The 14,467-nt window shown below is 41.9% G+C and overlaps 1 protein-coding gene across 7 annotated transcripts in view; it reads left to right on the top strand.

The window, feature by feature from the left end:
• Zfp608 (zinc finger protein 608) overlaps positions 1 to 14,467 on the top strand; it is a 107,479-nt gene that overhangs the window by 19,749 nt on the left and 73,263 nt on the right. The window contains exon 1 of one of the 7 annotated variants that reach the window (XM_087592718.1): positions 11,096 to 11,238. Within the exon in view, the coding sequence (XP_087448844.1) occupies positions 11,182 to 11,238 (57 nt within the window). The 5' untranslated portion in view covers positions 11,096 to 11,181. 7 annotated transcript variants of the gene reach the window in all.

Genomic DNA, 14,467 nt, shown 5'->3' with positions numbered 1-14,467 from the left:
CGGTGCCGAAAGCACAGACGTTGCCTCTCTTGTGCTTTGTGGTCAGGATGCTGATGACCTAGATCCTGACCTCATAAATTATCTTTCTTTTCCCTAGTAAGTTTTCTTTGAAGTTGGTAGGCTAATAGATTCTATACTGAACGTTTTTTGTGTTGCCTAGATTTGCAGGGAGAGAAAGAAGTGATGTGCCAGTGGCTTTAGGAAATATCTAGACAGAAGGGGAGGCCACATGGCTGTGGACAACATCTTTGTGTTCAGCAGACATGGGCTATGGAAAAATGGTCCCTAAGGAAGCAACACCGGCATATTTCTTGCACAGGAACAGAAATGTGTCCAGACATCAGAAAGTGTCGAGGAGTGAGCTCTGCGAGCTAAATCAGCGTGCTACATTTACCATATACCAGTTGCTTCCTTAGCTGATCTGGAGCACTTTAACAGCAAGAGGAAGGAGGCTGAGGCTGTTTTGCATGAACAGAAGATTTGAGAAAAAAAGATCGGGATGGTGATTTTCAGTTTCTGAAAAGACATGTCTACGAGAAATCAGACCATGGGAAGATAACCCATAGAATCAACTTAATCAGGGCTCGTAAGGCCTCCCAGAAATGAAGCTACAAACGGGCTCTAGGGGTCTGAGCTGGGTCCTCTCTATATACCTTGTGGCTGTGTAGCTTGGTGTTTTTGTGGGAGTGAGGACTGTCTCTGTCTCTTTTGCCTGCTCCTGGAACCCTTTTCCTCCTACCGGGCTGCCTTGCCCAGCCTTGAAATTAGGGTTTGTGCCTAGTCTTACTGTATCTTGTTATGTCATGTTCGGTGGGTATCCTGAAAGGCTGGCTCTGTTTTCTTTTCTTTTTTAGAAAAAGAGAGGAGGTGTTGATGGGGGTGGTGATGGCTGAGAGGAGAGGAATGGAGGGAGTGGAAAGTAAGGTGAGAGAAGAATTAGAAAAGAGAGCAAAGTTTGGAGAGAGAGCTTTCTGTGTGGGAGTAAGTTTAAGTCTGCTAGGCTGTTGTTAACCAATGACTTTGGAGAGCAAGGTTAACTGAAGGTTCTCTATTCTAATAAGGAAGTGGCTGCCCCCCTAGGCTAAATTCCTCCAAAAAAAAATCTTTTCTCTATCTCTTCACAGATTCCTATCTGGCTAGAGTCTGGTTTTTCTCCTTCTGTTTCTCAAGAGCTTTGACCTCTGTTAGCAATCCATTGAATGGTTCCTCCTGATGATCCTGCTAGGGTGCAGCAGTGCAGAGTGAATGGACTGATACGGGCAGAGATAAGAACGCAAACGTGGGGACTGTCCGCAGGAGAGTGTGGTCGAGGTCTTCAGTAGCTCGTCTTAATGAGCTACATTTTCTGCCTTTGTGTCAGGCTGATTTCACAATCAGCTCGCTCTAAGCTCTAGTCCTTTTCTTCCTCCTTTGCTTTCTTCCTGTTTCCCTTCCTTCATCCTCCTCCCTCACCTAAGGCCTCATTCATGCCAGGAAATGCTCTATCACTGAGCTCTTTCATTTCCTCCGTTCTTTCTGTGGAGATGTCTTTTAATACGGTCCTACAAACGAATGCGATTCTGATTTTCAAAACCTTTTTATAACTTAATATAGAGCATGTGATTCGAATAGAGAACCAGGAAGCCCTAGTTGATCCTGGGGATGGACCCTGCCACTCAAGTAAGTGTACTGAGAGACAGCTTGAGAGCACCATTCATGCTGTCTATTTCTGTGTTTTGTATTTGTTATGAATTTCGGTATATCCGTCCAGGTACGTGGTGGTTTCTAGAAATGATTGCAGATTTCTCATGGACCTGATAAGTTAGTTCCAGACGTGGGAATGAGAATAGTGAACTCGGAAGAGAGGAAGGCAGCTTTCCACAGTTCAGGTCACAGAAGCCCCCAGGATGCCATGGGTTCTAAGAACACAGACATGTGCGAGTAGTAATGCATTCTAGCTCTTTCCGAGCCTTGATTTGGCGAAAGGGAATTTTGTATGACAAAGCCTGTGGTTGTGTTTTTCTGTTGGAACTCTGGACTATCTTACGACACGATGGAAAAGAAGGTCACTGGAAAATTGTAGCCTACTTTTGTCGCTGCTTCTTAAAGACTCTCAATGACAGGAAGTTCCTATCATAGAGGAGGTTGGATCTCAGAGGCTGAGAGGGCTGTGGTCTGAAGCTGTATTATAGGGTACAGAGCCTTGTCCAGTTTGTGCTTGAAGTGGAAGGCAAAGAAGAGTTGGAGTGGGAGGATCTGCGCTAGCAGATCCAGCAAGGGATGCTGCTCGAGAGGGGACGCGAACTTAGAATCTGGATTGATCGGATTGGACACAACCACAGTTTTTCTGGATGCGCTTTCTTGCTGTTTTATTGGCTGACTGCACATGCTGTTAAACCCCCTCAGACAACACACAAGGCATGCATTTTGCCCAGTCTGTGTCCAGATTTGGTTGGGACCTGGTCCTAGGCCTTGTCATGCAGGGCCTTGTACTCTCTGGTTAAGGAGTTTGGATTCTAGCTGGAGTAAAATAAATAACACGATTTAGTTGAGTAGAGGGAGCCAATTGCCAGAGGTACAGTGAAACTGGTTGTGGACCAGAAGTTCCTATAAGACACAATAGATGTCTTCATTAACCACAGAGTTTGGTTGAAAGTAGTCTTGTCGTTCAAAGGGAAAGGCAGTCTAGGACTTGATCTGGAGGTGTGAAACAGTAAATGCTGAATGGGATGGGGATGGGTCTGAGGAATCAATAGGTATGAGTCACTTTTTTTTTGCTTGTCTGTTTCCGTTTTTTGAAAGGGTATCTCATGTATTCCTGACTGGCTTCTGTAAATACTTATGACTTGGAACCTCTGATCATACTGCCTTTGCCTCCTGAGTGCTGGCATTGCAGTTGCACACCAGCACAGCCAGCTAAGGTACACTTTTGACACAGCCTGAGGCAAATTGATGTATGCGACGGTTAGGGTCCTGATACAGATTAGGGTGAAGTTGTCTTGGAAGTTGGTAGGCTGAAAGAGGTCACCCAGAGTGTGAGTGTCCTTAGAAAAGACAAGAACGCAGAGACGAGCCATGGCGTGTTAAGAGGAGTCTGGGGCACATGTGCTTTGGAAGAGGAAACCCCAGGCAATCTGGTGTTTCTGGAAAGCAAGTTGAGAAATTCCACCCAGGTGGCTCTCATCATCTGTGCCAAATGCTGCCAAGAACTCAGGTTAAGATGCGACTCAGAATCGATGGCTGCTAAACTCAGCAGTCATAGTCCTTACTGAAACACAGGGACAGGGAAACACAAGATGTCACTGAAAGACTCAGGTTATTGTGTAGATGATGGGGGGTGGGGTGGATCAGAATATATCAATCCCCTTTTAAAAAAAAGCTTGACATAAGGACTGAAATGTTAATCTAAATGCTTAATTATTTACCAAGTTACCAAGCAGGGGGTGTACTAGTGGGTGTAGCTCAGTTGGTAGTGTACTTGCCTAGCGTGCACAAAGCCCTGACATGGATCTACAGTGGTTTCCTTAGCACTAAAGCAAGTTCAAGGACAGCCTAGCGACCTATCTCAAAAGGAGGCAGGAAAGTAAATATCTATCACTTTCAAAATGTAAGGAACTTTTAATAGCCTGTTTATGCACTGCCGTGGAATGAAGGCAGGTAATTACACTGGAGCCAAGGCGATAAATGTTCTTTATTAAGCCTGGGGGTCAGGGTAGGGGAGATTTGGTACAGGGGTGGGGCGTGAGGAGGATGGGGCTGCCTTGGAGCTTGGCAGTTGAACGAGTCTTCTATTGTAATATGGAAAAATGAATTTGTGGCTAAACAAAACAAAACAAAACAACCCCTCTGGATTAAAAATAACAGCAACATCTAGCAAATTTTTGCTGGTGATTACACAGGCCTTGAACATGCTAGGCATGCTGGGGCACTTCCGCCCCTAGCCAGGAAGATTTTATTTTACCATCTGTGCAGTGTTGTTATGGTGTTAAGGGACTTAGAAATTTGTTTAATAGAGATGTTGTAGACAACAATTGTGTATCCATTTTTCCCCATCTCCCCTGTGGTTTAGGGATCTTTGAATACTCTGTGTTTTTTCAGGAGTAGCAATAGTAGGAAAGCAAGGTCCATATATGTTTCTCAGTTTAATTTTCCATTCACATCTTTATCCATCTCTCGGTTGAATGAGTCTTTTTTGAATGCCTGTGTCGGAGTCTCCAGGGCACAGCAGTGAGCAAACCAAGTCTTCGTCCTGTGAAGCAAATATTCTGAATTCTTATGGAGAGATCCTTTTTGTTTCACTGTATTGTGTGTGGTAAGGGGGGATGTAGCAGGGGAGGATGGAAGAGAGGTGGGAGAAGGGAGAATTTATATGTGCTTATGCTGGATTCGGACCTGAATATGGTCAGGGGCCATTTGACTTGTGGAGGGACTCTTACTAGACCCAGAGTGCGATCCCTGAGGTGGAGAGTGTTTTCGAGCCTGAGGAGATAACAGTATCCAATGTGTCCTGAGAGAGTGATGGAGAGGACAAGGGGGCCCTGTGATCTCAGTGGTATTAGTTACACTTCTGAGCCCATCCCCCAGGTCATTGGGTTTCTCATTTATTTCTCTGTGGTCCTGGGAGATGTCAAATATGCATCCCACACAGAACACTGTGAATCCTGAGGGCTATTCATAGAACCTTCCTCAGAAGACCTTAATGAAAGGAATACTTTCTGAGTGGAGCGTTTTCTTGGTTTTTGGTGTTCACATGTGCACACACACAACCGCACATACACACATTTCACATGCACACCTCATATGCTGGTCACATTACAAATAACGTTATTATTCCATCTTCAAACAACAGAATTAAAAAGCGATGTGCTAATGATACGAAGACCAAGCCCTTTTGTTTTGCAACCCTCCACCTTCACACTCCCTTGCAGCTGACTTATCTACATGTTGGGTGTTGAGCAGGTTGCTAGTACCAGCACGCAGAAGACTGAGGCAGAAGGATCACAAGTCAGAGTCAGAGGACAGCCTGGGTAATACAGTGAGGCCCTGTCACAAACAAACACATATAAAACAACTGAGACCTGCCTCACTAAACTAAATTAATTGTGCTGAGTAAATTGTTGTTTTGTTGTGTTGTGTTGGAATCTTTTATGTAGCCCAGGCTAGCCTCAAACAGAGAGCCTCCTGCCTCAGACTTAAAGTAATTCTTAAATAACTTTAAAACATAAAATAATATCACTACATGAGTCTTTAGAAGTAGAAATTATCTAGCCCATGATGGAAACTGGGCATTCCTTTCCCTAATACTTCACCCCTCCTAGCCTGCTCCCTAGAACCAGTCCCCATTAAGCTCCATTCATATCTTTCTTGAAATGGCCCTTCTCTGTCGGTCATGTGTCCTGTATGATGAGAGCAGGAGAGATGCTCATCTGCACGTTTCCCTTTTCATGTAGCTGTGTTTTGGAAATCACTCACTGCCCTTGTGTCTTGGATCCCACGATACTGGTCTCACAGCCCGGAGGATGCAGGCAACATTTTTCAGTTATTAGAAATGTTCTACTGAACATCTTTTCATGCACACATCTCAAAGTTTAATTTCCCTCCAACCCGACTGTACGGTGTGAGTCACCCAACACTAGAACATTCAGTCAGCCTTTCTCTACAACTCCCCACCACCGTGGCTTATGATTGTCCGGCTCCAATCTGATAGTGATTGGCCATTTCAATTTGTATTTTTCATGAGTACTCATTGATAACTTGTAATTTTTGCCTGGTTTTATGGTGAGCCAGCTGCTTCTTGACTTTAAATATTTCAGGTGTATGTTAACTAATCACACTAATTTTTTACGTCTCACAGATTTCTTACTTGCACCCACACGTTTGCACTCCCCAGAGGTCTAACTAGACTTCATGGTGCATGGTTTGCAAATATTTTTTCCCATCTCTTACCTCTGGATTGTGTTTATTCAAGTCCCCTACCTGCCCCCAACTACCAGTCCTGTGTAAAAATCTTAAAATGTGTAATGAAGTTTATAATTAATTTTCTTTCATGGCTGCTGGGCTTTGCACTGACTTAGGGAGACCCCCTAAGAGTATCACATTGTTTTCTACTATTTTCTGAGTGCTGAAATCTTCCTTTAAGTCATTTTTGTTTTATTGAGATACAGTCTCACGTTGTAGCCCTGACTAGACCGAAACTCACTATGTAGATCAGGCTGGCCTACTGTTCTCAGCGATCCATCTCCTTCTTCCTCCTGAGTACTGAAATTAAGAACATGCTCCACCATACTGGACTTTAACATTACTGTTTGATCAGAGCTGTATTTTTCAATTACCTAAGGAATTCTTAGTCTTCCCCTCCCATTTTCCAGGTGCCCTGCCCTGTTTTTCCTTTGTGCACTTTTGAAGACAGATTCAGACAATCTGAAGATTCATATCCCACCCCACTTTCTCTCAAGAATGGTTATTCGAATCTACTTAAAAAAAAAAACTCCTTATTTAAAAAAAATCACCATGGTACTCCCTTAAATAGCAGTTCATAAAGGTGTTTTGCAGGTGGTTAATTTGTGGATGTGGCCAGATGGGAGATGGAGCCCAAAGCACTGACTGTCTAGACCCAGGGAAATATATGGCCAGGACACAGTCCTGCTTCCTGCAATCATGGGGCAGGAACTTTGCAGTACAAATGAACTGGTTAAGTAGTGAAGATGAGGCGGGCCGCTCTTGGTTGACCACTTTGGCTTAGTATTCCAGATACTGGCCAGGGTAAGGGAAATGTTTAGGGAGAGTCCAGACAATGGGTTCCACCAATTTCTTCCACAATCTTACTAATGCAGCAGGACCATCTCTGTCAGTCAGCTGGGGGTTGATCTCTAGTATGATAATGCACAAAAGCCACTGTTTGGGTGAGCTTGCTTTTTATTTTTATTTGTTTTCTTCTTCTGGGGCTGCATTTTCTGAATGCCCTTCTATTTCTCCAAAAAGCTGTAACTCTCCCATCCCTATCTCTAGTGTTCTGCACTGCAGGCGAAAGTCTCTTCTCTGCACCTTTTCCATTTTTTCTGTGATCTGTGCATGCACATTTCTCTTGTGTGCTGGGGGACCCCAAGGACACGTTTACTTATTTTCTTAATCTCTGTCAGTACTTGTTGAGCTGTGAGTTCTTTTGCTGTAGTCACAGAATAGAGGAAGATCTTCAGTGTGGCTCCTCTGAATCCAGACACATCTCTCTCTCTCTCTCTCTCTCTCTCTCTCTCTCTCTCTCTCTCTCTCTCTCTGTCTCTCACTCATATACAGTTTTAATTCTTTAAAAATGCCGTTATGTGTGTAATTGATTGGATTGCATATGCCGCTCAAGTCTGGTAAGGCCTGTCTGTTAGGTAAAGAGCAACAATAAAGATGACTACCTTAAAAGGCTTGTACTGTTGTACTGTTTCAGCATAACAGATTGTGGTGATGTGCTGTGTGGTGGGAGATTTTTGTCTGATGGTTTCTTTGTTAACCACAAAACTGCCTGGGCAAAAATGGACAGCTACTCTTACAAGAATGGGGTGGGGGGACCCTTTCAATAGTTGAATGAAAAAGAGAGATGCCTATGGGAAAGTTTGTACCAACAAACCTGATTTACAAAAGAAATAAAATAGGATTGGGGGGATTTTGGGGGGGATGTAAAAAGTTTGATGCATTTGCATGAGGACCTGCAGAACACTGGCACCCATTAAAAAGCAAAGCATAACAGCATCCACCCATAATTCTGGCTCTGGATGGTACAGACAATGTTCTCTGGGGATTGCTGGAAGTGGAGGGTTCTGGGTTTAGTGAGAAAGGTTATCTCAAAAAATAAGGTGGAAAGTAGTTGATGAAAAGATCCAAAGTCAGTTTCACATGTGCACACACGTATGTGTGCAGATCCAGTCATGTATAAAATGTTCAGCCCGTGTGTTTGGAGTGAGATGAGCTCTTAGGAACTCAAGCATGAATTTGGCCTTTTTCTCTATGCTAAGATTCATGAAAGAAGTCTCAACACGACCCTGTCTGACGCTTTCTATACGCCACCATTGTTTGTACTCACCCGGAATCAGTCATCACCCATAACTGTTGTGGAAAAGAACAGTGGTTTTGGTGCATCACAGTGGTGCCAGCATTCAGTAGGCAGATGCAGGCAGATCTCTATGAATTTGAGGCTAACCTGGTCTTTAGCAAGTTACAAGTCACTCAAGGATTTGCATAGTGCGAACCTGCCTGAAAGAAAAAGTTGAACGGTCTTTTTGATTTATGTTATGTTTCTACTTTTAAGTTACCCGTTAGACCCTATTTAAGGATACTGACTTTATTTTATTATTATTTTTGCTTTTTTTTTTCAAGACAAGATCTCCCCATATAGCCCACTATATCACTGACTATCCTGGAACTCACATGTAAACCGGGCTAGTCTTGAAATCACAGAGTTCCACTACACGTAGTTTAAGCATATTTTTAAAAAAGTGTACTTTGCAGTATAAATTCTGCCAATCAGATGCATGCTTGTTTATGATGAAATATCGGTTTTAGCTGAATGAATCCTGCTACTTCTGCACTGCGCAGGAATGGTCATGGCTCTTAGAAAGCCTCTACTGAGTGGTGGTTTCCTTAACATTTAATGGTTTTAATTGTGCAAAGCAGCTCACACCTGTAATCTAAGCTCAGGGAAGGCCAAGGTAGGAGTATTCATTCCTGCAATTCAGAGGTCAGCCTGGGCTGCAATAGTCAGAGCCTGTTTTGAAAAATAGAACTACAGGCACACACACAGACAAAAGATAGCGTGAGCAAAACCAGTAGAGAATTCTTGTGGCAAATATTGGAAGAGAGCATGTCCATCGATGGGAAATCGTTGCATCCTTCTGATGCTATCCGCCGAGCCCACCACTTGAGACTTTTACCCATTACGTTTCCTAGGCACATTATTTACCTGGAAGGTTATTTCTTTTCAAATAAGTTAAAATAGTCAATACTTTTTTGATTTTGATACAATAATCTTTAATCATGTTACCTGAGGAATGTTTCTTGATTTCAGTAGCATCTGCAATTATGTTTAAGAACTTTCGAAATCCTATTGGTTTTAGGACAACCTTCAAAGATGTAATTATTATCCCCGGTTTGCTGACAAAAACCCCTCAGGTTTTGTATGAATTTCAGAATCTAGAAAGAGATCCTTTTTAAAAAAAATTTTAAAAAATTCTTTTGTTTTTTTGTTTTTTGTTTTGTAGTCATGACTGTCCTGGAATTAATTCTCTATGTAGACCAGGCTGGTCTCAAATTTACAGAGATCCACCTGAGTGCTCTCTGCCTGAAAACAATTAGAATGTGCGACGTAAGGAGCGTTCCACAAACTTTACCTGAATCTCCCTGCTGCTCAGTCGCCTCTAGGATAACAAGTTAGGATTTTAACTGAGCATCTATGGTTCCTGTCTCCAGGGTTTAGGGAAAAGGAAATATATACAGACAGGAGCTTTTGTGATGGCGGGCCTTCTACTGATCCACCAAGTGTTTGAATCCGAATGCAGACTCAATGATTTAAAATTACTTGTCAACAAGCCCTTGAATTAAGTGACTTACTGGGAACCAAAACAGGAGAAGTAACAGGAACCCCCTGCTTCGCTTCCTTCTCCTAATGTTTTCCCCCCACCGCCCCATGCTGATTTTCAAATGAAGAACAACAAATGAAATAACAGGCGAAGACTTTGTAAATATAGAGTCTTTTACAAATCCAAGCACAAACAAATCTGTAAGTGGTAGGGAAACCCAGGCCACGAATTTTGTGATGGCTTCTGTTCATACATTAGGAAGCCTGATGGGAACCCCACTAAACAATTAGTTACCAGCTGTTGGCTTTAATCTGATCATTTACAAAAATACAGCAGCTCCTTACTGGTAGTAAATCTGATATACATAAAACCAATAACATGCTGGTGATTGACACTTTCTTGCAAATGCTATCTGGGTGGTGGAAACTGGTTTAATTCTTAATTCCAGAAATATCAATAAATTTATATCTGTCTTCCCGAGAGAGCTGGAGAGAAGACACTGAAGTCTTAGAGAGTACATATTGTGATTTCTTCCACAATGGAGAGCACCGTGTTAATTTGGAGAAACTCATTAATGTGTAGGTTAGTCCTAGTAGTGCCTCTTAATTAAATTTCAATGGATGGAAGGAGTATTAGGAACAGAATACATAAGAGATTTTACAGAATCTCGGATTGAGGCAAGTCACTGGTTATTTCTACTGTGCATGCTAATTTACAAATAGTTCAATAAGGATTCAATTTGTGTCATCCTGGCATTTACAAGGGGACATGAAGAAGTCTTGCTTGTCTCTATTCACCAAATAGCAGTTTGCAGACCCTTACAAGTTCCCATATGTTATCGAAAAACATTTTCCAAGAAATTGGCAGGACTGCAGCTTGTAGTTGATGCCAGCTTCTTCCTGGGGCCAATTCAACAGAGAAGAGAGAGAAGGCAAAAGGAAAAAAAAAAAAGAAAAGAAAAGAAAAGGCCTTCCTTGTGTTAGTGGCTGAATTACTCTGACAAGCTTTCACCTTGCCCCTCCTCTTATTAATATTCTTTTTGATGTGAGCTTGTAAAACAGAGGATTGGCTGTTAATCTCCAAGATCTCAAGGGCTTTTGGCAGTGGCCCATAATTGATGTGTTCACATGGCTGTTGTCTGACTACTAATGATCAGACAGCAGCGTTATCTACCAGGTAAATCTGTGTTGCTTATAAATCACACTTGATAAACTGAAGTTTCATTTCTTCAAAGAGTCCGTACAGAATGCCAGGGGCCTTTCATGATTCTCTGACAGCTTAGATTGGGTTTATTTTTCATTTCTGTTTGACAAAATATTAGACTCCCTAACTTGAGGGAAGGGGAATTTGTTTTGTTTCTCTAACGAGGCAGCCAGAGGACGGGGCGATAAGCAGAGAAGGATGACCTGCCTTCTACCCAGAGGATGCACAGATTGGGGTGGCAGATGGAATTCCGATAGTGTTGCCATCCTTCAAGGTGAGTGGAGTTTGGTCCATGGCATAGTGAAAGACAAAGGGCAGAGGAACGTTCTAAGAATGTGGGCCTGGGCTCAGATTGTGACATGGTTGGGGCAGGGTAACTGGAACTGTGAGATTACAGTAACCATTCAGTCACAGTGTGTGTTGAGCCTGTGTGTCAGGTATGACTTCCTTCTATGGAAGGCCAAGAGGAAGAAGACAGAAGGTTTTACACAATAAGGTAACCACCACAGAACTTCTGTCTTCTGTCCTTCACCACTCACTGGGGATACTTAAGGCCACAAATACACCCAGAGTTCCCCCTCTAATCTGGAGATGTGAAACCAGGTTACCGGACGCACATTTACGATGTGATATGACTGGGAACTTCCGCTAAGTCATGGTTGTTTGTTTTGGTCACAAACTCCTGTGACTCTGAGCTAACTTCCAGCATGTATAAAAGGGAAAAACAAGAGGACTAAATTTCATAGCTCATTCTGTAAATATTTTGTAAATATTCATGTCCTTTGACTTTTCTTACAAAGAATTTCGCTAAAGCATTGGTTTGTGTATATGTGTATTATATATATGTGTATATACAATACATATGTTATATATGATATTGAATATTTACAATATCCTATACATGATACAAGGTCTCTCTGTGTAGTCCTTGCTTTCCTGGAGCTCCCTATGTAGACCAGGCTGGCCTCAAACTCACCAAGATCTTTCTGCCTCTGATTCCCCATCTGCGTCACCATAAATTCTTAGATTTCAAGGAAAGGGTTAAAATTGTGATATTTAAGAATGAATTTTGTTTTGTTGTGTTTTTGAGATAGGGTTGTACTCTAGCTGGGCCTGAAACTACTGGTGATTCCCCTGCCTCAGATTCCTGGTTTCTGGGATTACAAACACCCCAAGCACTATGCTTGGCTAAAAACCTAGGTTGGCCTTGAATTTTCAGTAATTCTCCTGCCTCTGCTTTCCCAGTGCTGGGATTAGTGGAGTGCGCTAGTTATTATACCTGGGCTGAAACAAATTAAAAACATAGTATTTTAAAGAGAAACTTACACAGTTTTGAGATGTGTTGGAAGTTATTTTCTTTACCAAAATGGGTAGCTTTTTGGCCAGTGACGTGGTTCGGTTAAAGAAGCATTTGCCATCAAGTCTGAGGAGCTAAGTTTGATCCCCAGGACCTGCATGTTAAAAGGAGAGAACTCACACCTTGTCCTCTGACCACCCCATGTGCGCATTTGGATGGTTCCACATTGGATGGCCATCCCAAAAAATAGATCTCTTTTTATTATTATTTTAATGTATAGCGTGATTCAGGGTAAAATCATGTGGCATCTGGTGGAAATAGGGATTTCCTCATTGTGATAGTTCAAAGAGGTGTTGCAACTCTTTCAAACCAGGAGAATGTCCTTAATTAATAGCAAAGCTACTGAAGTGAATTCCACCAGTCCACCCCTCGACCCAGTCCAACCCAACGCAACCAAGCACAGCTTAAGATCATAGGAAACCAAAGCTATACACATCTCCAAGTACTACGTTCTTGAGTACTTTACTATTTTTTAAGATTCAATAAGAGGTGTGTGTGTGTGGGGGGGTGCGCTCGCTCGCTAGCTCATGGGTACTAACGGAGGCTGTTGAAACCTTTAAAGCTGGGGATACAGTTAGTTATAAGCCATAGATTCTGGGAATTCAACTCAAATTCCCTCAAAGTACGGGCTCTTAATTGCCGAGCCATCCCTCAAGCCCAGTTTTTATGTTTTAATCCTAGGTGCCAAATGTATTCCTTATCTGGCAACAGTGGCCAGACATGAGCATTCCCTTTTCCTGGAAATATGCTGTAATTAAAATTAGCACTACCATCAAGGAGTGGATGTTTATTGATAAACGTCAATGCTGATTAACAAAGGAACTTATTTCTGCTACTTACCATGATTGATGGTTCTGAGTAATTCCTTTTTTTTATTATTAAACAAAAACAATTTCAATGTAAGTTGTTTGGGTTAAGGTTATTAGATTTTAATATACTGGAAAAATATCCATGATTAACTTTGAGAAGCTAGTTCTTTGCCTATTCAAATGGAGTCTTCATTGAACTTTGTTATAGAATCAACGATGTAGAGTTTCTAATAGCTGTAAATTATGGGACGAAGTGCATTAAGAGATGTAGAGTGCAATTTTCATTATAAAAAATGTGTGCGTGTAGAAAGGCTGGATTATGGTATTAAAAATAAAATACTGAGAGCACTGAGAATATTTGAAGTTTTTTAAAATCTCATCTTTAAATAATAACCCACCTGTGCGTTTTATAAAGTTTATAGCCATTATAGCAAAAATAAGCATGAATTCTTTAATCTTTAAAAGATAGCAGTTTTTCTTGACTGATGATTTAAATAATGACTCAAGTCAGCTTGATTTAAATTTAGCTGAGTCTACTTCTAAAACTGCAGGTGTTTATTGACTAACTGGAGAAATGAATAAAATTTTAATATAGATATGAACAACTCCAGTGGCCACCTTGTGCTGGGAGTTTGGTAATAGTGTATGGAGAAAGCCCCTGTCATTTTTGGAAGAGCACATTCTAAGAAATCTATGATTCACATGTTAAGAAATCTTGGACATTCGGGACAACCCTCTGAAAAACATAGCCACATCTTTTTTCTGTTTTCATGTGACTAAGATTTAGAACAGACAGTATTTATTAGGTATGAATGAGGCTGCGTGAAGCGTCCTTGAATTAGTAAACCTCCATGGCCACCGTTTATGTGTGTGTGCCTGTGTGTGTATGTGTTTGCGTGCGTGCGTGCGTGCGTGCGTGTGTGTGTGTGTGTGTGTGTGTGTGTTTAATTTCAAGTTCTCCTTTGTCAGCCTCCTCACAGTGGGGTTAGAGATACACGATCAACATTTTACCTAGGTACAAGAGACATGAACTCAGGTCCTCGTTTTTACTGACTGATTGAGCTGTCCTCCCAGCCCCCTGGGATAGTCTAAAATTAGATTTTTTTGTCTGTCTGTCGTGTTTTGCTTTACCCTTTTAAGATTTACTTTTGTTTATGTATGCAAGAGCTTTCTTGGTTGGTTTTGAGACAGGGTCTCACTGTATAGCTCTGGCCGGCCTGAAACTCTTTGTAAACAAATCTGGCTTCAAACTCACTAAAATCTGCCTGACTCTACTTCCTGATTGCTGAAATTAAAGGTATGCGCCACCATGCCCAGCTCTGTGAGTTTATGTACACCAAGGGCAAACAGAATCCGTGGTGACCAGAGAAGTTACAAGCAGTTGTGAGCTGCCCCCATGGGTGCGGGGAACTGAACCAGGGTCCTTTGCAAGATCAGTAAGCACTCATAACCACTGAGCTATCTGCTGTCTCACACTGAGTCTTTGTAACTTCTCCTGATGGTCTAAATTATCTTCTGAAATAAAACATATCTAAAAATATTTTGGAAATTTGAATGTC

Source organism: Rattus norvegicus, chromosome 18, assembly GCF_021556685.1.
Source record: "Rattus norvegicus strain SHRSP/BbbUtx chromosome 18, alternate assembly SHRSP_T2T, whole genome shotgun sequence".
Lineage (NCBI taxonomy): Eukaryota > Metazoa > Chordata > Mammalia > Rodentia > Muridae > Rattus > Rattus norvegicus.
Note: the sequence above shows the minus strand (reverse complement) of the source record. Positions and strands in the feature narration are given on the sequence as shown.